The 21,665-nt window shown below is 40.5% G+C and overlaps 1 protein-coding gene across 5 annotated transcripts in view; it reads left to right on the top strand.

The window, feature by feature from the left end:
- Nucleotides 1-19,238, top strand: part of CYLD (CYLD lysine 63 deubiquitinase) — a 65,219-nt gene extending 45,981 nt beyond the window's left edge. For all 5 annotated transcript variants that reach the window (XM_042970505.1, XM_042970507.1, XM_007096681.3 and 2 more), the window contains 11 exons: nt 120-499; nt 1,386-1,551; nt 2,938-3,079; nt 4,335-4,457; nt 7,430-7,521; nt 8,403-8,469; nt 13,249-13,381; nt 14,638-14,746; nt 16,224-16,342; nt 16,619-16,835; nt 18,121-19,238. In XM_042970505.1, the coding sequence (XP_042826439.1) occupies nt 120-499; nt 1,386-1,551; nt 2,938-3,079; nt 4,335-4,457; nt 7,430-7,521; nt 8,403-8,469; nt 13,249-13,381; nt 14,638-14,746; nt 16,224-16,342; nt 16,619-16,835; nt 18,121-18,305 (1,733 nt within the window). In that variant the 3' untranslated portion in view covers nt 18,306-19,238. The remainder of the gene's footprint in view (nt 1-119; nt 500-1,385; nt 1,552-2,937; nt 3,080-4,334; nt 4,458-7,429; nt 7,522-8,402; nt 8,470-13,248; nt 13,382-14,637; nt 14,747-16,223; nt 16,343-16,618; nt 16,836-18,120) is intronic.
- Nucleotides 19,239-21,665: the final 2,427 nt, after the last annotated feature.

Consider the following 21,665-nt stretch of genomic DNA (forward strand, 5'->3'; position numbering starts at 1 on the left):
TCCTACTAGAGTCAAATGGGCACTTAACACTAGTCGTGTATATTGATTTTCTTTAGAGATGTGGGCATTTTTAATACTCTCGAATATGTTTCTCTAAATAAGAACACTTTTTTTTATAGTTGCTGAAGACCCCGCAAAGTCGCTTACAGAGATATCTCCAGACTTTGGACATGCTTCACCACCACTGCAACCTCCTTCCATGAACTCATTATCTACCGAGAACAGATTTCACTCTTTACCATTCAGTCTGACCAAGATGCCCAATGCCAATGGAAGCATTGGCCACAGCCCGCTTTCTCTGTCAGTTCAGTCCGTAATGGGAGAGCTAAACAATGCCCCTGTCCAGGAGAGTCCACCCTTGGCCATGGCTTCTGGGAACTCCCATGGTCTGGAAGTGGGCTCACTGGCTGAAGTTAAAGAGAATCCTCCTTTCTATGGGGTAATTCGTTGGATCGGTCAGCCGCCAGGACTCAACGAAGTGCTAGCTGGACTGGAACTGGTAATTGAATTTGACTTAAACATTGCAGCTCTTCTCTCTCTGGAGTTTTGTGCAGTTTTTTCCCACTTATGCTTTTTTTGTGTCCAAATGTTCTATTCGTCAAAAAAGCCGTCACTAGAGAAAAATTTTATTACTGTGTTGCCTGGCTTCTTTGGCACCCATGAAGCATCCGGTCCGTTTGTTCCTGATGTCAGTTGATCTGTGTTCAAGGAATGAAAATAGATTTTTAGGCTAATGTGTTTAGACTCATTATATTAAGCAACATGGAGTAAGGAAAGCAAATCTGTTATCAGCTTTCTTTTTCTTCCTCAGTCTCCCTCCCCGACTCAGTTCTAATATTTATATCATACATTGTAAGATTAATTGCCGTTTTTAGAGATTTTTTGAGATCTTAGTAGAGGGAAAGGTTTTCCGTTTGGAGATTAGGAAAGCATATTGTTTGGCATTTCACGATCTGGAGAGGATACTTTGAGTACCCCTAGCTTTTATTTATAAGATGTAAAATACTAACAATTTAAATGTTTGCATGCTAGTGAATGCTACTTTGGGGGAGGTTGTTAAAATAAACAGCCTCCGCCCCTTAGTTCCAGTACATGTGGAGTTGATGTGGGGAAGTCACACCTTTTAACCAGGGAAGGTCTAAGCATACATTCTGGAAGGAAACGCAGTGAGGACTTATGCTGGAGTCAGGAATTTCTTAAATGATCAGTTGTGGGCAGAAGCGCTGCTTAGCCCACCCTTTTCCTGATGGAGTTCTCGGGACAGGATTCCGTGACGACGGAATTCTGAGAAAGGGTGAACCAGAAACCAATTGTAGAAACCATAATGCTGCGTATGCTGTGCCGCACGGTGCAGAATAACGTATAGCGAAGCATTTCTTTTTCAGGAAGATGAATGTGCGGGCTGTACAGACGGAACCTTTAGGGGCACACGGTACTTCACTTGTGCCCTGAAGAAGGCGCTGTTTGTTAAGCTGAAGAGCTGCAGGCCCGACTCGAGATTTGCATCCCTGCAGCCAGTTTCCAATCAGATCGAACGCTGTAACTCGCTGGGTATTTGATGCCTTTCATTTCCTTACAAATCTGCAATAACTCTGGTTCTGATCTCAGGCCATTTTGCAGTAGGCCACAGTGACAGCGTTTCAATATATTTCTGGCCAACGTTCATCAGGCTTGTAAATCAGTTAAAATTGCTGCTTGGTGTCTAAGAGAGTGACAATGGTCCCAAGAGGGGACTTTTGAAAAAAGTATTAGTCAGGAAAACAGTTTTCTCTTCCTGTTGGTTTCTGGCATTTAATTAAAAAAAAATTTTTTTTTTAATGTTTATTTATTTTTGAGAGAAAGAGAGAGTACAAGCAGGGGAGGGGTCGAGAGAGAGGGAAACACAGAATCGAAGCAGGGTTCAGGCTCTGAGCCGTCAGCACAAAGCCGGATGCAGGGCTCGAACTATGCTCTGCGAGATCATGACCTGAGCCGAAGTCAGACACTTAACCGATAGAGCCACCCACGCGCCCCTGCCGGCATTTAATTTTTAAAAACACAGAGGTAGAAATTGAAATGTGGCCTTCTTTTGGCCCTGACTACCTTCCCGATGTATCATAAAAGCATATCAATAACCATATCTGATTAAGAAGGTCAGCATTATTATATGAAGCAGTTTTAGATTGATTGATAAAGGACAGATCCCCTTCATCACTTGTAATGGGTGACAGTTTCTTGATGTTCTCCCTTTCCAGTTTTGGGTAATGGTCGTGAAGCATCTTGAGGGTTAAGTGACTATCAGTAGGAAAGCCATCTTTATGAAGAACATTTCTCCTTACAGTTGAAGTACATTTTTTTCCAAAACTTTGGAAATTTTTGTTTTCTGACTTGAAGACGAAGCATCTCAGACCAATAAAATATTTGGGGAACAAAATATTTTACTTGGCACATGTTGTTTATACACTACTGAGTACTCTAAGGTGTTTTTTAAATGGTGGAGGAAGTGGGGCACCTGGGTGGCTCAGTCGGTTAAGTGTCCGGCTTCGGCTCAGGTCGTGATCTCGCAGTTTGTGGGTTCGAGCCCCGTGTCGGGCTCTGTGCTGACAGCTTGGAGCCTGGAGCCTGCTTCGGATTCTGTGTCTCCCTCTCTCTCTCCGCCCCACCCTCACTCACACTCTGTCTCTCTCTGTCTCTCTCTCTCTCTCAAAAATAAATAAACATTAAAAAAAACTAAAAAAATTTAAGCGGTGGAAGAAGTGAGATTGAAAATGAACAACACCATTGTCACTGGCCACGCTGAAGAACCATGAAACCAAACCCACCTTTAGCTTAGTTTTAAGTTGGGAAACAGATTTTGCCTCACGATACAAAAATGTATCTTAAAACGAAGAAGTCTATCAGAGTACATGGTGTAGTAGTCGAAAAGGATGCTTTTCATTTTCATGTTTATGTTGGCAGCATTCGGAGGCTACTTGAGTGAAGTAGTGGAAGAAAATACCCCACCCAAAATGGAAAAAGAAGGTTTAGAGATAATGATTGGAAAGAAGAAGGGTATCCAGGGTCATTACAATTCGTGTTACTTAGACTCAACCTTATTCTGGTAAGTTAAAAATTAGCGCGGAGACACGTGTGCACGTGCGTGTGCGTGAGAGGAGCCGCTCACTGCCTCTGAGTAAAGAAACTGGGTGGCTGGGGAACAGGGAAAAAGGGAGGTTTACATTTCACTGTATACCCTTGGAAGCTACTGAACATCGTCTCAGGGTGCTTGTATTAACAAATTAATATAAAAGTAATGTGGCGAATGATCAGTAAGAACGATAGTGTTATAGGTGGGACAGATATTCTGAGGGTGTCTGGGAAACCGTGTAACTGAAGACAGTAAGTACAGTATCTTTGTCACGTATCAAACAACATGACTTGATAAGTCATTGGCTGCTTATGTGTTTGCGTAAGGAGGAAGTGTTTGCTTCCTTCGCTAGGTGGAGGCAATCGTAAGGCAGCTTTATGTTAAAGAATTACTTTCAGTAGAAGCACAGATGCCCTCGTATACGTAGTTGATTCCAAAGTCCAACGACTTAACGCGACAAGAATTTTTACGCTGAGATCGAACCACGTACGTTGCCAGTTTAGTTGAGCATAAGTGGCCAGGTCTATACAGCCACATTGTAAGAATTAGGAAGTTAATTGGGGTGTTAACATTTTAAAAGTGGGAAGAAGAATCAACACGGTGGGCTATTGGGCAGGATACTGTCCGTCTCTTCAGTGTGTGGACAAAACAAGCCTTACGGAATTGATGCAGTCCTTTTTAGATTTTGTGATACAAATCAGCCAAATTTCCGTTTTCTTTGGTCCCAGCAAGTCACTGCTGTTAGTCGCTCACAAGTGATTTTGGCATTCAAGGAAATTTATATTTCTGCAAAGGGCTGCAGGGAGAGAGTAGTGTGATATCTAGTGTAGGTTGTCATTGTATGTGTGCGTGCCTTGAGAAGTAGTTCCCGACTTCCTCCTCTGTTGGGTGTCGACTTTGACTCAGATTTGTAGGCCCCTTTTCAGCTTTTGCAAAGAAGTTCTCTTAATATTCTTAAGGCCTATTTTTATCCTTTAACACGGTCAGTCTATATTGTGCTTTCTCAAGATTGGTGTTTTTAACATGGAAGGATCTCTAGCCCCTGTTGATTGAACCACAGGAACCTTAGCAGGTGTCTTTGGTACCTGTGTTAACGAAAAGCACGAATTTGTAAGGTTCCTTGTTCTCCAGACTTGGTTGTTTTTTCTCTCGTTACATTCTTTTTAGTATCTGTGTCCCCAAACGTAACGTGTACAGAATAAGGAAAACTATTCCTTTTATTTTACAGCTTGTTTGCTTTTAGTTCTGTCCTGGACACTGTGCTACTTAGACCTAAAGAAAAAAATGATGTAGAATATTATAGTGAAACGCAAGAGCTACTGAGGACGGAAATCGTGAATCCTCTGAGAATGTAAGCAGAAGACCCAGAATTGTTTTGCCTTTCGATGGTGTCCAGTGCTCTGTTGTTTGGTACAATAAGTAAATCACACCTGCTTTCATTTATTAGGGGATGCGTGGAAATTCGTTCTCTCGATAAAGCATTTACAGTTTTTTAACCTTTACTGTCTTATTTAATTTCTCCCATCTGGTCACGGTGTAGCACATAGTGTTTGCCATTAAATGATGAAAGCATTTTGGTACGGTATAGTACAATTTAGTAATTGCAGTAGGTTCGAAAAGCTGATAAGAAGTACTTGTCTTCTGCTCTAGCTTATTCCAGCCGTGTGCCTAACAGTACACCCTCTGGTCTAATTCGCATGTCTGGCTTCTTAAACTTAATTTTATCTGGGAAAAAAAGGAGCAAGGGAAATTTTTATTTAATTTTTTATTTTATTTTAGAGAGAGAGAGAGAGGCAGGGCTTGAGCAGGGGAGAGGGGCAGAGAGGGAGAGAGAGAATCGGCGTGGAGCCTGACATGGGGCTTGGTTCCATGACCCTGATCCTGACCTGAGCCAAAATCAGCAGTCAGACGCTCAAGTGACGGCCAGATGCCCCATAGAAAATTTTAATTTATAGAATAGCTAGTGTTGAATACTCTTGTGTTGGAAACAGATGAGGTGTATTTTATTAACACATTTCTTGGTTAAAGGAATCCACTTAGGCCTCCCTGTACATCGCTTAAAAAAATGATGTTTTGGGGCGCCTGGGTGGCTCGGTCGGTTAAGCGTCCGACTTCGGCTCAGGTCATGATCTCGCGGTCCGTGAGTTCGAGCCCCGCGTCGGGCTCTGTGCTGACAGCTCAGAGCCTGGGGTCTGTTTCAGATTCTGTGTCTCCCTCTCTCTGACCCTCCCCCATTCATGCTCTGTCTCTCTCTGTCTCAAAAAAATCAATAAACGTTAAAAAAAAAAATTTAAAAAAAAATGATGTTTTTGGTCATTTCCTAGTTTGTGAATTATAAATATGTCTTTGGTCACTGAAAGCAATTTGTAATGATACAAGCACAAGTAATAAGACATTAAGTAAAGACTTTTCATAAGTGGTGGTAGCAGGGATACATGATAATGCCACATTATAAAATTTAAACTATGAAGTTAGGGCCATACATTATAAAAGACATCTGTTCACTCAGGAATATAGAGAGCCACCTATGGAATTTAAAGTCCATATTAAGATGAATTTTTAAGTCTTGTGGCACATTTTTATTTAACAATTAAAATTTAAAAGAGTTTGAGGGGTGCATGGGTGGCTCAGTCACTTAAGTGTCTGACCCTTGAGTTTGGCTCAGGTCATGATCTCACGGTTCGTGGGTTTGAGCCCCACATTGGTCTCTGAGCTGGCAGCATGGAGCCTGCCTATGATTCTCTTCCCTCTCCCTCTCTCATGCTCACTTGCCATCTCTCTCAAATAAATAAAACTTAAAGAATTGTTTGATACAAGATTTTGATGAAAACATGCAAAATACTGAACTATAAAGAGCATTCAGAATGGCCTACTATGTAACATGGCGAAGAAAGTAAATTATAAGGGAATAAATTTCTCTACTTCTGTCTTTTGTTTTCTTTACATTCTGTAATGGTGAAAATAACTGTTTTTTTTTTTTTTTTTACCCTTTAAGATAATTATGAGGCTTGATTTTTACATCAGTTATTTTATCTTATGCAAATTTTTAAATATACCCTCCATTTCTTCCCCCAAGTAATTGATAATGGAACAAGACAGATCAAATCCAAAACTCTGAGTCATGTTACCACTTCCTTCCTTCCGTCCCAGATACCCTAAGTCCATCAATAGACATTACTTGGATACTGTTGTCCGTCCAGTTGAGAATCATGATTAACCAGACTCTGTCGCCCTATCCACAGCAAGGACCTTGTGATCGAGATTCCCTGTGTCTGCAGTGTTCGTACCTGTATTATAGCTGAATGGTTTTATTTGGAACTGAAACCCCTGCTCTATTTCAAGCTTCTCAAAGGCAGAGATCCTTTTTTTCCACCTTACTCTTTTCGTATTCCCAGAGGCTGACAGGTTAGATTACTGTATAAGTGGTAGGTGCCCAGTATATGTTGGTTGCAAAGGGTTAATGAGTGAGTGAAGAGTCAATATACAAAATGGATATAAGATTAGCTAGTCCCCATTTTTCTCGTTAAACATGTGGTGGCCTCTAAGGTTTCTTCTGAAGGCGTTTTTAGCATAGAATTTTGTCAGGGATTAACCTGAATGTATTAAATGTGTCCTGTATTCAGACAAAGATGAGAGAAAACGTCATGCACTCATGCACGTGATGACCGGCTTGATGGCACACCTTCAATAGTTTCTTATCAGTGCCCTTTGCCATTCCCTTTGGTGGCTTTTTTGGCCTTTAGTATTAAAAGGACTCTCTCTTTAAGTTGTTTTTTAAAGTAAATGCTTTGCTTTCTTAAGCAAATAGTATTAAAAGACCAGTCTTGGGCAGGGGGCAGCGCCTGGATGGCTCAGTCTGACTTCAGCTCAGGTCATGATCTCACAATTCATGGGTTCAAGCCCCGCATAGGGCTCTGTGCTGACAGCTCAGCGACTGGAGCCTGCTTCGGATTCTGTGTCACCCTCTCTCTCCACCCCTCCCCCACTCATGCTCGCTCACTCTCTCTCTCTCAAATAAATAAACATTAAAAAAATTAAAAAAATAATCAATAAAAGACCAATCATTGTACTTTAAAAATGCTTTTTCTGTATTAGTATATGACAGCTGTTTTTAAGGCGTAGTAGTTAGTGTGTGGGATAATTCTGATGCTAGATTTTTAACTTGCAAGCGTCAAGAAGTAGCCTGTAATTGTGATTTTCAAAATAATTGTCTAGCCTATTAATTTATGTATGACATGTTGGAATTATAGAAGAATGTGATTATCAAAAGTGCTATACTAATTTAATGTATATGCCAGTACTAATTGTTTGTTATCCACGTAGATATGGATATGTGTGTGCAACAAAGATTATGAAACTGAGGAAAATACTTGAAAAAGTTGAGGCTGCATCAGGATTTACCTCGGAAGAAAAAGGTGACTCTTAATTTATAGGATATGCATTCAAAATAACTTGAAAGCATATGCTAAATTATTGGTGGAAATGTGTGTCTCTGTAACTTTGGGGGTTTTATTTTTAAACTAGAAATTCCTTTCCATGTGATGTGCGTTTTTTAAAAAGTTTTTACCTAAATTCCAGTTAGTTAACATACAGTGTAATATTAGTTTCTCTGGGCTGTGCAGTTTTGTCCCCTTTTTGTAAAATGCTTTACCTCTTCTAAAAGTGAGTGATACGTGGGAAGCTGTCTAGTTGCAGGACCTTAAGGGAAGAAATAGGTTTTTTCTTTCCTTCCAGTGTGATATTGGCATTGTTTCCCTTTCTGTGCTGAAGGGTTGCATTGGGTCTGTCCCCAGTTTTCCAGGTAGCTTTTCTTGTTATAAAGGGAGTCAAAAAATGGCTAACTGGAATGAAGCTTATGGTCAGAGACCATATTTTAATCTATTCTGAGCTAATGGATTTGCTCAGAGATTCAGCTCCTGACTGTGAACATGTAAGCAGCACACTGTCACCAGCTGTCATGTTAAGAGACTTGATAATTTGTTAACTCACAGGAAAAAAACAAAGTTACATTTCCAGTTTTATTCTACTTACCCCCTCAGGAGAAATTAAGGTGATTTCATTATACGTGAATTATTATACCTTTTCATATGCAGTAAAGTTATAACAAAATTAGACTGTCGTACTTTATCATAATTATTTAAATACCCTTTATATTTTTCATAGGCAGGAAAACTTGAGAACTGTGCTTTTAGTTAAAACAAATTGATTATGAAAATGAAGTCAGAATAAGAATATAACATTATAAAAGAATAATTTAAAAATTTTGTCTGTGACTTGAGTTTTTATTTTCTTCTAGATCCTGAAGAGTTCTTGAATATCCTGTTTCATCATATTTTAAGGGTAGAACCATTGTTAAAAATAAGGTAACTTTTAAATTATTACGGAAGCATTGGAAAAAATAGACAGTCTTCATTTTCTCTGCTGTCATTCCATAGAAATGATTTCTTTAGTGATTACATAATATTGTATTTGTTTAGGAATCTTAATATGCTAGGTTCCTACAATGCAAATTAATTTAACTATTTAATTAATTTGATCATTGTCCTCGCCATAGTATCATACTTAACTGGAAGAATGAATCCAGCGTAAATTTGTGCTTTTAATTTTAACCCTAGTAATAAATACCATTGCAAATCATTGTCTTATAAATCTGAATGTATCTTATAATTTAATCAATGAAAGGTTCTAAGGGAAATTAAAGATTCTAAGAGAATCTTATTCTCCCATCCAAGTACTAACCAGCCCCGACCCTGCTTAGCTTCCGAGATAAGACGAGATCGGGCGCGTTCAGGGTGGTACGTCCGTAGACAAGAGAGAATCTTATTCTAACCCAATGAGATACCACGAAAATATGGTTTTGACTATCCGTCACTCAGAGAATTAATTTAGCCTCATAGTAGCTCTCTTGTTCCCTGTTTTGTAACTTACCTTTTTTCTCCTCTGTCTTGAATGACAGTCTTGAATCTGATGCACCCAGGTTCTTAGTGAGATATTCTAAATGGATGAACTTTGTGGATGGTTTAATGTTCACAGTCTACGTGCTGGACCCTTTTACAGTGTAGCTTGGGTTTCTCTGTTGAAAATCTTGCTCATTGGGGCGCCTGGGTTGCTCAGTCGGTTGAGTGTCCGACTTCAGCTCAGGTCATGATCTCACTGTTAGTGAGTTTGAGACCCATGTTGGGCTCACCGAAGCCTAGAGCCCGTTTGATCCTCTGTCCTGCCCCTCTCTCTGCCCTTCCCCTGCTCATGCTCTCCCTCTCAAAAATGAATAAACGTTTCAAAAAAAAAAAAAAAAAGTCTTGCTGATTTACTATTTACTTCCCTAAGAGCTAATCACAGACAAATACTCTTACTTATCTTTGGGTCCTAAGTGATGTTGTTTGATGCTAGTGTTGAATTGATGGATGAGAAGGAAGGGAAGGAGGACAATACCACAGTTACAGTTTGATATTGTTTTGGAAGTTCTAACTAATGAAATAAGACATGATACATAAACATCAAGAATACAATATTTGTTAATCTATTCAAAGATGGTAATAGCTATATGAACACCTAGAAAATCCTAGAGAATTGTTCAGAAACTGCTAGAATTGACAAAAGACCTTGTAATTTGACCATGTAGAGAGTAATCATGGAGAAATCAATAGCACTTCAATATGTCTTCTAGCAAATATGAAAAAGGGACACTTTCATACTTCATAAAAGTACAAAATGCCGAGAAATCAATTTTATTGAAATGGGTTTTTTAAAACCCATCACAGAGCTAAAAGGTGATTTGATTAATTAGGGAAAAAAGATTGTATTCCAGGTAAAAATATTAAATTACTTAAAGATGTTAATTTTTGTAGAATCACTTGCACATAAGCAAGATCTTAACTTTTTTTTTTTGAACTCAGTGAAGTGACTTTAGAGTTCTTTACAGGATGAAATGGGTGAAAACATTGAAGTTTGAAGGTTTTTTAAAAAAGAGTTCTATTAAAAGCTCTAAGGCAAAGCAATAGACATTAAACAGTGTGATACTATATAAAAGTAGAAATGTGGATCAACAGACCTGAATAGAAAGCTCAAAAATAGAATTTCAGTATAAGTCAGCTTTCAAACACAAATGAGGAAAGAAAGCTGTGTTTGATACATGATATAGGAAATCTAACAGGCAATTTGGGAGAAAAAAGTCACTTTTTCTTCTTGAAGAAATAAATTTCAGATGATCAAAACAGTTTTTTTTTTTTTTTTTTTTTTGTAGCCTAACACACCCTAGGTATGTAATAGACTCTGGTAATAACCTAGGATGAAGACAGCTATGATTCTCAGGGGGTAAGGAGGGCCAGACACATGTAGGAGTGCATCTCAGTGCTTGAAGGTCTTGTGCAGTTTGAAGAGGGCTCTGGAAAGTTCTGACACCCCTTGAAGGGGTCACTGTTCCCCTTCCCCTTCAGCAGCCTCTTCATGTGGAGAATCACTGGTTTAAAGATCATAAGAAGATATAAAAAGATGCTTTAAATGTTAGCCCTTCTTTTCCAAGTGTCATTCTTCACCTGTGTACCCCTTTCTGGTGGGGAGTCAGCTGATGTAACAAATAAGGGGAGGAGTACTGTAAAATCTGAAATAGTGGAACAGTCTGAGAGGCTGCATGGTAGTCTTAGAGGACTGAAGTGGCAAAGGACTTAGCTACCCAGGGGGATAAATGCGGATTTGATAACCAACATAATCAAATAAACAAAAATAGAATTCCCAGAAATAGAGCTTTAAAAATGTCTATCTCCACATATATACTTTATGGCCGGGAGGGGGGTACGTCACTGAATGCAGTATGTACAGCTGAAGAAAGAATTGCTCATTTGGAAGATCAATCTGAAGAAAGTACCTGGAATGTAGCCCAAAGGGAAAAGAAGTTGGCAAACGAGAGAGGATAAAAGACATGGAAGACAGACTCTTAGTGCAGTTCTAGAAGGAGACGTGAGAGAGAATGGGGAAGAAGAAATAGTTTGATAGTTACTAACTGAAGGTTTTCCAGAACTGGGGGCAGACTTAAGTTCTAAGGAGAAAGATGCACAGAATTCCTGAGCTAGAAGAGCCAGGACTGAATTGTCTAACTCAGTGACTTATCACAGGATGTACTGTAGTAAGTCCAAGCTGAATTTAGAATAAAGGAGTAGTATGCAAGAAACAAGGATGAGTCAAGGTCGTAAATGTGGGTAAACTAAGCCTTCATACTCAAAAAAACAATGGTAATGATAGTAGGGGTAATGGTGACTCATTCTGTGTGGGGTGTTAAAGAGAAGGTGAACCTAAAATCATAGCCACCAACGAGAGGATAGGGCACGGAGGTGAAGCGTGCCAAGAAAACTAATGGAATCAAATCGGCAACAAGAAGCGAAGATACAGGACAATTGTCAGGTTGTGTTACCGAGTACTTCTCATTATAGAACATGGTCTGGGTATTCTTATTACACAGATATATTCTATTCCACAGTGCAAGATAACCCAGAACCTGTAAAGAATTTTAGTGGCTACCCATTAAGGTCTGTGTTGTGAAGGTAGACAGACCGATATCCTACAATTCCACGAATGTTTTTATCTTCTCCGTCGATGTCTGTTTTATTCTAAGGCTATTGTAACCTTTGTACCCTTCTGCTTCTAGATTTTCTTAGTGGAGAACAAGCAATCTAAATTTGCAGTGTTGTACAATAGCACCAGCTTTCTTGTCATTCTTGTATTTGTGTGTCTTAATGACCAGCTAATTACTCTAGGGTTTTAGCCTTCTAAAACTACAGTAATGAGACTTGAGTGCTTGCTGGGTTTTTTTTTTTTTTTTCCCTTTCCCAGCCTCCACCCAGGCTCCTAATCCTTCTGCTTCAATATCACAAAGTTGTTGGTCTTACAGAGTCACTTCTGGCTCTCTTCTCTCAACGTGGGTTCCCATCAACCACGATTCTCCTTCCTTGTCACCGTTACTATTTCGAGTTCTCACGACTACTGACCTCTGCTGCTTTATGCTTTCTTAGTTTCCTGTCTTACTTTTTTTCCTGTTCCCTGTAAAATTTTTTTATGCTTTTGGCTTTCACAGAAAAATGCTGGTCTCCTACAGTCATCAACAACCAATTAAAATACCGATAACAGCATAACCTTCAGGTTTTTTGATTATCATTTGTGTTTATTTGTGGTGGGTTCTCATGAATCTCCTGGATTTGTTAACAAATAAGTTTTGTTTATTTCAGGTGTAAGTTGCTTTGGAAAACTGAGGGTTTCTGAAGGTTTGTCTCTGAATAGCTGTTTCATTATGAAAACCATGTTAGTAATTTTCTATAAAAACTTGAAATCTAGCTATAAGTAGGCTAATTCTGTACCCAGAAATTCTGCTGAAAAGATAAATCATACACTTAAAGATAATTAATCCTTTTGGTAGAGTTCGTTTTAAAGGCTAATGGCATTCTCTAGTAAAATATGTAAAAGCAAAATGTTTAATATAATGGTAACACTGTGATTGGCGCATGGAAGGAGCTTACTTGGCCTTTGTTGAATAAATGAGCGACCATCTAAAGAGACAGCATGCTTTCGTGGAAGGAATGATAAGTGGTTGGTAGGGCACCTGGTTGCCACACGTAGTGCTGCTTTCAGTTGCCGGGAAGCAATGATTATTTTTCCCTAGATCTCCAGGCCTTCATTTCAGAAATGAAAAGTTTGGTCTAGAAGGACTTCAAGGGTCTGCCCCATTCAGATATATAAGAGTTTGTTTTCCTGTTTCAAGCATTAAATGCAGTTTAACTTTTAAACACTCAGTCAATAGTTTAATGGATTGTCGATTAAAAATGATTTTTAGATGTGGACAGATACATTGAAACCAAGTTAGCTTCTGGTTATTAGTGTTCATACAGTGCTTCTTTGACTGCAGATGGTATTCCCTTATTTTTCTGCTGATCACTACGGGAACTTTTGAATATGAAAACTGAAATAAGAACTCACTTTTAAGGTTTTATGCAAAGTACACTTAATCTAAATTACTGTCTTTCACCTGGTGTTCCGCCTACCCAGGATTACACCTGCAACCTCATACGTTCTCTGTCCTCAAATGCTGCTGGGACAGCTTCACATTCTCATTTAAGCATTTTGTAAATAAATGGTTTTTTCCTGTGTGTTTTTAGATCAGCAGGTCAAAAAGTGCAAGATTGTTACTTCTATCAAATCTTTATGGAAAAAAATGAGAAAGTTGGAGTGCCTACAATTCAGCAATTGTTAGAATGGTCTTTTATCAACAGTAACCTGAAGTTTGCAGAGGTTAGTGATGATTGTATTTTATGTGACAGTCCTTGGTATTTTTAAGACTACTACTGGATTCGATAACTGTTAATCTTACCCCATTGAGAACACACAAACGGTTAGCAAAACACAAATTAAAAAAAAAAAAAGTTCAGAGTTTCAGTTGTGTCCTTGTAGAAAACGTCTTAGAATTAAGATTGAACTTTTTGGATTTTTGGTGCCAAAGAAAATATAAAACTAATTTGTAACTTGAAAACTTTTAAGTAGTATTTAAAGCAAAGGGAAGACTTACGATTTTTTAAAAATTGTCATTAGTTTTACCCAGCTTAATATTTAACGTAAACATATCAGCCAAGTATATCAAAAAAGAATGTTTACTTTTCCTTCAACAAGAGACAAATTCACTTATATTGGTCTGTTAATGAACAAGTGATAGAAATTATTTTTCTTCTGCTGTTTACTGAATATCTTCATGATCTTAGTAGTACATGCTTGTGGTTCACTTTTATTGTATTTGTTTCTGAAAGAATGTTCTGGTAAAGCTTTGAACAGTTACAGTTATCTGTTGAAATACAAGGAATGGTGTCCTTCGGTGACAACAGCTTCTTTATTGTACTTGTCAAAACAAGTTTTCTTTCTTTCTTTCTTTCTTTCTTTCTTTCTTTCTTTCTTTCTCTCTCTCTCTCTCTCTCTCTCTCTCTCTCTCTCTCTCTCTTTCTTTCTTTCTTTCTTTCTTTCTTTCTTTCTTTCTTTCTTTCTTTCTTTCTTTCTAGGTTTATTTATTTTTGAGACAGAGAGACAGAGCCTGAGTGAGGGAGGGGCAGAGAGAGAGGGAGACACAGAATCCGAAGCAGGCTCCGGGCCCTGAGATGTCAGCATAGAGCCCGACGCGGGGCTCAAACTCACGAACCGGGAGATCATGACCTGAGCCGCAGTCGGATGCTGAGACACCCAGGCGCCCCTCAAAACAAGTTTTCTAGAACGTTGATTTTAAATATAAACCCACAGTAGAATGTTAGATTGTCATCTTACTCTTAGTGACCCAGGGTTGTGGAACTGCCTGACCTCTGGGTGTCCGTGGAAGGGATCCTGAAAATATGCAGCTCGTTGGTGCCCTGCCCTGACGCTCCACTTTCAGGCTCGGATCCCGTTCGCAGGCCATCGATGTCATGGCGGCACCACACCCTGGGGTGCCAGCCATGGCTGCTTCAGTTTCATAGGGAACATTTTTTTTCAGCACTTTGATTCTAAAAATATATATATCTTGTTTTTAGGCACCATCATGTCTCATTATTCAGATGCCTCGATTTGGAAAAGACTTTAAACTGTTTAAAAAAATTTTTCCTTCCCTGGAATTAAATATAACTGATTTACTTGAAGACAGTAAGTATAAGATTTTTTGTTTGTTTTTCAAAAAAATTTTTTAACGTTTATTTTTGAGAGAGAGAGAAAGCACGCGCGCATGCATGAGCAAGTGAGGGAGGGGCAGAGAGAGAGAGGGAGACACAGAATCCGAAGCAGGTTCCAGGCTCTGAGCTGTCCGCACAGAGCCTGATATGGGGCTGGAACCCACAGACTGTGAGATGAAGACCTGGGCCAAAGTCGGACGCTTAACCGACTGAACCACCCAGGGACCCCAGTTTTGTTTGTTTTTCAGAAATAGGCCAGTCTCGCTAATTATGAGTAAGAGTCTTACAGGACGCAGTTCTTCTGAAAGGCAATTCAGTATCTTAAGAGCCTGGAAATATTAAGCTAGTACTTTCGGTCCTAGATATTCTGAGAAAATAATCAGAGACGGAAGTAAATATTCTCTATGCAAATGTATTTATTGTCACACGATTAAGAAATCAGAAACAATAGGAGAGGAGAGTAGTTAAATGAATTTTCGTGACTCTGTACAATGGAGTACTGCCATTATAATTCATGTTTGTGAAGACCAGAATGTAAGAAGGTGGTTATGATGTAAAGCTAAGTGAAAAGGTAAGTACGTTGATACTTCCTATAAGAGGAGACACGCACACGCACACTCACACACGGTTTATGTAAATATGGAGGTATAAGTCAGTCATCGGAGAAAACTCACAGTAGTGTGGACAGTGGTTGCCTCTTGCTAACTGAAATTGTAGATGCTTGTAGCTTTCTTTTTGTACTTTGCTGTATCTTTGAATTTTCATCAGTAGGCATTTTTTAATCATGTGAAAACACCCTAGAATATACTATTTTTAATTTTTTAAAACATTTATTTATTTTGAGAGAGTGTGAGCAGGGGAGGGGCAGAGAGAGAGGAGAGAAAGAACCCCAAGCAGGCTCCACACTGTCAGCACAGAGCCCGACATGGGGCTTAATCCCACGAAGCATGAGATCATGACCTGAGCTGAAACCAAGAGTTGGACACTTAACTGACTGAGCCACCTAGGTGCCCCTGCACTCACTTGAGGGGCGCCTGGATGGCTCAGTTGGTTGAGCATCTGACTTCAGCTCAGGTCATGATCTCACGGTTTGTGAGTTCGAGCCCCGCGTCAGGCTCTATGCTGATGGCTCAGAACCTGGAGCCAGCTTCGGATTCTGTGTCTCCTTCTCTCTCTGTCCCTCCCCGACTTGTGCTCTGTCTCTATCAAAAATAAATAAATGTAATAAAACAAAATTTTTTTTAAATAAAAAATGGTCACTTGATCAGAGAAAATGTCTTTAAAGATATCCTGTGTCCAAGGAAATACAGTAACATTTATGGGGACCGGGAAGGACAGACCTGTTTGAATCTAAGTCCTTAATAAAGCTTAAACTTTTCCTTTTAACCCTTTTAATGGGAGAATACGTGTTTAAAGGCCCCCTGACCCCTCTCTCGCCCCTACCGCTTTAGCCCCCAGGCAGTGCCGGATCTGCGGGGGGCTCGCCATGTACGAGTGTAGAGAGTGTTATGATGATCCCGACATCTCAGCCGGAAACATCAAGCAGTTTTGTAAAACCTGCAACACCCAAGTAAGTGTGACTTCACTCAATGGATGTGCTCTTCTGAAATCGGAGATTATTTGAAGTTGGAAACATGTCAGGTTTTTGGAAAGTTTTCAGAGTCCTTATTAACTTGAATTCATAATCCAGTGGGATTGTTTACGTGTCTTCTGTTTACTTGGTGGACTTTTTACAAGTACTCGGTTGCTGTTTGCAGGGGTGGATTCAGTTAGGGTGAGTGGAGCCCCGTCGCCGGCAATACTGAGTCCGGCCCGTGAGCGACATTCCCTTCCTGTTCCGTTTCAGGTCCACCTTCATCCCAAGAGACTGAACCATAAATATAACCCAGTGTCACTTCCCAAAGATTTACCCGACTGGGACTGGAGGCACGGCTGCATCCCCTGCCAGAAGATGGAACTGTTTGCTGTTCTCTGCATAGAAACAAGCCACTATGTTGCTTTTGTGAAGTACGGGAAGGACGACTCTGCCTGGCTCTTCTTTGACAGCATGGCCGATCGAGATGGTAGCTGAAATACCTTTCTTCTCCCTGTGGCCCTTTTCTCCTTTGCGCTGGGATAGTTCGTGGTGGGTCGTCTGTGCTGAGTAGTAGAAGAGTGTGTGCGAAAAGCCTTCGAGAAGTATCTTGGGGACACAGGCTGACAGTCTCGAAATGCATAGACAGCATTACTAAACTAAGGAATAATATCGTTGTGATATTTTGACACACAGGTGATTTTTGTAAAAAGAATCCTAGAATTCTCATTTTAGGGCTGAGAGGTTTTACTTTCGGCTTTGTCTTCTTTTACTTTCGCGCTCCTCCCATTTTCTGTTCAAGCCATGGTCACCGTTTATCGGGCGCCCATGTGCCGAGCTCTCTGGGAAGCACACTGAGTCTCCCACAAAATCCCTGCAAGATGGGGATCACTCCTCTTTCTCTGTTGTTGAGGCTGAAGCTAGGGTGCCTAAGGTCACATAGTTTGTATTTAACGCCGTCTTTCTGACCTCGGTGCTTATGTTTTTTATACTGAACTACGTTGTCTTCTAAATGACAAAGCAAAGACTAGAATAAATGTCTTCTTTGGAAAAATCAGCCTATTCTGCAGGTAACGTGTTTCTTCCCCAAATGGGGAGCATGCTACCCCTTCTAGGCCCTTCTCTGGGATGCGTAGGCATTATTTAACAGATGCGTTAACGAGCCCACGTACAGTACCAGGGGCTCTACTGTAACTGACAAGCATCCCGATGTGAGACGTTGGGAAAGGCCATTGGGAGGGTAGGCCGGGAGAGGCTTTCGGGGGGCGCCTAGCACCACACCCCCCCGGCGTTCTCATTCACTCTAATGACATGTGAAGCAAAAGGTTTAAAATTTTTGGAAGTGCAATAGTATTCATTTTGCTAGATCTGCTCTAAACTGGATGATCGCATGGTGAGACGTGTGGGGGTGCTTCTGTCTGGGAAGGGACACGGGATGCGAGGAGGTGGACGCGTGCTTACGTGCACGCGGCACTGTTCCCTAACTGAATACAGACAAACCTACAAAGCGGGTTTAGAACTTTGCTCAGGATCTGCCTCCTTCTACCAGCTTTATTCTGTTGGCCCCAGAATCCTCTCCAAGCCCAAGAAATGAGAAAACCGTCAAGAGTTAAAAAGAGGCTTTAGCGTTTAAAAATCAGGAGTGAAACCAGGTCCTTCTGATCTGGAAAGTTAGCTTCCCTAAATTTAGAATTGTAAAATCGCTTTGGTAGGTCAGGGCAGCAGAAGGTTTAGAACTTTACTGCCCTAAATAGAGCTCTTCCTCTTTTCCGTAGGTGGTCAGAATGGCTTCAACATTCCTCAGGTTACCCCATGCCCGGAAGTAGGAGAGTACTTGAAAATGTCTCCGGAAGACCTACACTCTTTGGACTCCAGAAGAATCCAAGGCTGTGCGCGAAGACTTCTCTGTGATGCGTACATGTGCATGTACCAGAGTCCAACAATGAGTCTGTACAAATAAGTGGGTTCATCTGGGCAGGGGCGGAAACTGAATGCGAGGCTTTAGTGTTGCATTTTACCTGAGCTGGCAGTCTTGTTCAGCATCCATTGCCGGCAATGGATGCCTTTGTGGTGATGATCCTTCAGAAAAGGATTCCCGTGTTTAAAAAACAAATTGCTTTTGTGTTACTGAAGTATTTAATAAGAAGCCTTTTGCACTCTAGAAAGTATGTTTGTGTTGGTTTTTTAAGAAGTCTAAATGAAGTTATTAATCCCTGAAGCTTTAAGTTAAGTGCATTGATCATAATGATATTTTTGGAAGCATAAAATTTTAATTGTGACAGTTTAAAACCTCTTTTAGTCCATTGAGAATGTAAATAAATGTGTCTTCTTTATGGACCAAGGATATGAAATCATTTTTCCTTTTAGCTAACGGTTGCCTTGAGGAAGAAATATTTTGGTTTTATTAAGTGTCTGCTTTCAATCCAGTTATTAAAATCGTACTGAGTTTGATTTGTTAATTCTTTCCTGTATACTGCTGGTTTCTGCATGTCAGCAATCTGCCGAGTTTCTGTGTTTCTGCAGTAGTGGTCAGAAAAATACTTAAATTCCATTCATGGTGTTGTTTTCTATTTGTTCTGCTTTTGAGATAGATCTAAGTGATCTTGTCATAAAACGTCTATTTTTGATGTAATTTTCCTGGGGATTAGACTGCACAGCAACTGAAGCTCTTCATTCATAGTTGTAACTGTCAGCTAAGAGGTTTTGGGGTTCTTTGTTTTTTGGTTTTTTGTTTTGTTTTTTTGGGGGGGGTTGTTAAGGAACTCTATTTTATGGAACCGGGCACAATGCATTTTATTAAAGGATTGGGGTGATAAATATATTTCTACACAAATATATGGTCCATCAGAAAATAAATTTGAATATAGACTACTCATTAAAACCTCCCTGAAGAGATGTGTTGTCTGTGTAAACCTCTCCTGTTGTAAGACCGTCCAGAACTTCAGTGAGCTCAGCCAGTCTGCTCACTAAATGCGGTTTGATTGCGCAGGAGATAATGGCAGTTACGATATTTTATGGAAATGTTGGCAGCAGCTTTATCCTCCTTCTGATTACGTAGAAAATGGATGTTTTCTCAGCTAATGTCCACAGTGTATGTCTAGACCCCAAGTGGATGTCGTAGACTAGAACCACAGATTATAAATGTTAGTGCTGTGGAATGTGCTATGGTCTGTGTTTTCTTCGAGTGTCGTTTTGTGGCGTTGTTGTCCTTCTGGAAAGACTTCCTAACCATGCAGAAAGACAGAAAAGTTGTCATGTGTATATAGCATATGACTTTATAAAACATTTAACGTCAAAACAAAGTGGAAAGCATCTTTATAAACCCTGCAATTACTTTTTTTTTTTTAAAGTCTCGTTTAGCTTTGGTTCTATCATTCCATTTTGCTAATATTCATTAGCTTTATAAATTGTAGTAAGGTACAAAAACTCATTTTGTAAGTTTTTTCATTTTTGAAATGAAAAAGTACATACATTTTGCATGCGGTTTTGCTAAATGCTTGGGTGGGGTGGGGCGGTGGCTACTGAATCAGGGGTTTGGGGGTGAGGAGCCCAGACTGTGGGGCTGGCTCTGCCCCTGCCCCCCCCCCCTCGGGTCCTAAGGGAAGGGCCTGGGGTGACGATGTCTGAGGCTCTGATCTTCTGTAAGTCCAGTCACCCGTTAGTAAATAGGTGTTGAGTGAATAAATGGATGAATGAGCGTATCAATGTGATTTTTGAAAAAATTATTTGGAGGAATGACTAGGAATCTCTACCTAGGCAAGATGAATTGAACAGTTAAAAAAGAAGAGAAAGTTCCTTGTCCGTAAAAATTAAAATGCAAGTTCAAGAAGGTATGTCCTGCCCAGCCTCTTGTGGCGGAAGACTTGAAGAAGAGCCGTCCGGGGCTCCCCATCTCCCTCCACCCCCCACCCCGTATGGAGGCTCTTTCCAGGGGGCAGGGCCACATCTGTCAGTTATCTCTAAGGACATTTCCTTCAGGTAGACCCGTACGTCTGTTTAGTGTTGCCTGGGGCAGGAGGCACTCGGGATGCCAGGGCCGGCCGGGATGCCAGGGCCGGCCGTAGTGCTCCGTGTGGAGGGCTGGGCTCTCCCCCTGGTCCTGGACGGTCCCTCTGGGCGGCCCCTCCTTGTCCCTGCCCCGGCACAGCTGCGTGGGAAGTGGGCGCCATCAGGGCTGGGCTGTGTGGTACCAGTGGTTCATGCATCTGCGGATTTATTTACATTTTAGCCCTAGATGTTCTCTAACATGTTCCCGTTGGCTTTTAAAATGCGTTGGTGATCTCATTTTCCTTATCATATCCAAAATCAAGATGGCAATATAGTAGAATTATTTATAACATGGTTTGTGATTCATAGCTACAAATAGAAAATATGACGAGTCCTGGTCCCCCACCTCCAACTAAATTCACACTTGTAAGAGTGTGTGTGTGTGTGTGTGTGTGTGTGTGTGTGTGTGTGTGTGTATTACCCCCAATATATATGTATATATTTGGGGGGAGAGAGGGAGAGAGAGGAACCCTGTTGTGATGTAGAGGCTAAATGTATTTCGTCCCTCCCAGTCAGCTTTATAAAGGAGTTATAGTTTGACTCCGTCCGGGAAGAATGTTTTGTAAGACTGAGAAAACACACTGAAAACCAAGAGAAACAGTAACAAAATTCAGCAACATATAGTTGTTACAATTGCTGAGGATTACCTCCTTAGAATAGTTTAGGATCTTTATGATTCACGTTTGCCAAATGTTATAGGTAAATGGCTTCTTTCTATCCCTTGGATCCATTTATTTTTTCACCTAACATAATTCAGGAACAAGGGGAAGACAGAGTAATTCATCTTATGCAGCTTGTATTGTCATTCAAAGTCCCGTTGTTTGAACTTGGCGTCTTCATACGTTCAGGCTTCACTCCCCTCCTCTAGCTGGATATCCAGCTAGATAATTCTGCACCTGCTTGGGTGATGGCAGACAGAGATGTGAGCCACTGGACATTTAGGACTGTGTCGGAAGGAATAGGAGACGTGGTCCTTGCCTTGAAACAGCCTAACGCCTACTTCTGAAAACAGGATCCCTACAGATGTTGGTGACGTGTGAGGGCGACAGGTCTCGGGGAAAGCGCTGGGACACAAACAGCAACAGAAAAACTAACGGACTGGGGGACAAGAGACCTGGTTCCACCCTTTTCTCTGGCCCTTGCTCTGTTAGCCTGAGAGGACTTCTTGACCTCTTTAGACCTTAGTGTCCTCTGTATAACAAGGGCGTTGGAATATCGAATTTCATGGGGAAAAAAATACAAACTTCTAGGTCCCGGGCATGACCGTTGGGTC

The sequence above is a fragment of the Panthera tigris genome, chromosome E2, assembly GCF_018350195.1.
Source record: "Panthera tigris isolate Pti1 chromosome E2, P.tigris_Pti1_mat1.1, whole genome shotgun sequence".
Lineage (NCBI taxonomy): Eukaryota > Metazoa > Chordata > Mammalia > Carnivora > Felidae > Panthera > Panthera tigris.